Raw genomic sequence first — 1,434 nt, 5'->3', positions numbered from 1 at the left:
AGACTCCGAAATAGGCTCCAGGCTCTGAGCTGGCAGTCAGCACAGAGCCCAACGCGGGGCTGGAACCCACGAACCGCGAGATCATGACCTAAGCGAAAGTCGGACGCTCAACCGACTAAGCCACCCAGGCGCCCCTTTTTTATTGTTTTTTTAATGTTTTATTTATTTCGGAGAGAGAGAGAGACAGCATGAGCAGGAGAGGGTCAGAGAGAGAGGGAGATACAGAATCTGAAGCAGGCTCCAGGCTCTGAGCTAGCTGTCAGCACAGAGCCTGACGCGGGGCTCAAACCGACGAACCTTGAGATCATGACCTGAGCCAAAGTTGGAGGCTTAACCGACTGAGCCACCCAGGCGCCCCGAGTTTGTACTATTTTACCAACCTCTCCCCATTTCTCCTACCCAGTAGTCCCTCACAACCGCTGTTGAACTCTGTTTCTGTGAGTTTGACTGTTTGTTTTCATATTCCACATATAAGTGATCACATGAAATACTTGTATCTGTCTGTCTTATTTCATCTAGTATACTAGTCCTCCAGGTTCATCTGTGTCACAAATGGCAGAATTTCCCTCTTTTTTATGGATGAATAAGATTCCATTGTATACACGTACCATATTTTCCTTATCTGTTTTTCAGTAAATGGACACTTAGATTTTTTATACTTTGGCTAATTGTGAATATTGAACATGGGAGTACAGGTATCTCTTTTAGATAATGAAGTGGGATTGCTGGATCCTGTGGTAGTTCTAATTTTAATTTCTTGAGAAACCTCCATACTGTTTTCCATGGTGATTCTACCATTTTACATTCCCACCAGTATCATACAAGATTTCCCTTTTCTCCACATCTCTACTAGCATTTGTTATCTCTTGCTTTTTGATGATAGCAATTCTCATAGTTGTGAGATGATATCTCACTGTGGTTTTGATTTGCATTTTCCAAATGATTAGTGATATTGAGCATCCTTTCTTAATTTGTATGTCTATTGGAAAAATGTCTATTCAGATCCTTTGCCTGTTTTTAAATTGGGGTTGTTTGTGTTTTTTTAACTATTGAGTTGTATGCATTCTTTGTATATTTTAGATATTAACCCTCTGTTGAATATGTGGTTTGCAAATATTTTTCTCCCATTCCTTAGGTTGCCTTTTACTTTTGTTGATGGTTTCTGTGAAATTTCTAATAGGGGGAAAGAAGAGATAATATTGATTGCCACTTTATCTGTAACTTTATAATGATCCAAATGGATCATAAAATTTACTCAACTAGAGAGGGTGTTGTGGGTTTGTTGCCTTAAAAAAATAAAGCACTTTTTTTTTCTAGAGATGACTTAGAAAAATTAAGGTCAAATGTGGAGATATCTCTGTAATTTTCTTATTTCTTTTTAAACTTTAGGTACAAAATTATGCTGAGGCCCTAAACTGGTACCATTATTCTCTG

At 38.7% G+C, this 1,434-nt stretch overlaps 1 protein-coding gene across 1 annotated transcript in view; it reads left to right on the top strand.

Annotated features, from left to right (window-relative positions):
• Positions 1 to 1,434, top strand: part of TEX11 (testis expressed 11) — a gene marked incomplete at its 5' end in the record, with an annotated part of 187,803 nt that overhangs the window by 89,199 nt on the left and 97,170 nt on the right. Inside the window, one exon of the mRNA XM_077774971.1 lies at positions 1,390 to 1,433. Within this exon, the coding sequence (XP_077631097.1) occupies positions 1,390 to 1,433 (44 nt within the window). The remainder of the gene's footprint in view (positions 1 to 1,389; position 1,434) is intronic.

This window comes from Crocuta crocuta, unplaced genomic scaffold, assembly GCF_008692635.1.
Source record: "Crocuta crocuta isolate KB4526 unplaced genomic scaffold, BGI_CrCroc_1.0 scaffold394, whole genome shotgun sequence".
Lineage (NCBI taxonomy): Eukaryota > Metazoa > Chordata > Mammalia > Carnivora > Hyaenidae > Crocuta > Crocuta crocuta.
This window is presented reverse-complemented; position numbering and strand designations above follow the sequence as displayed.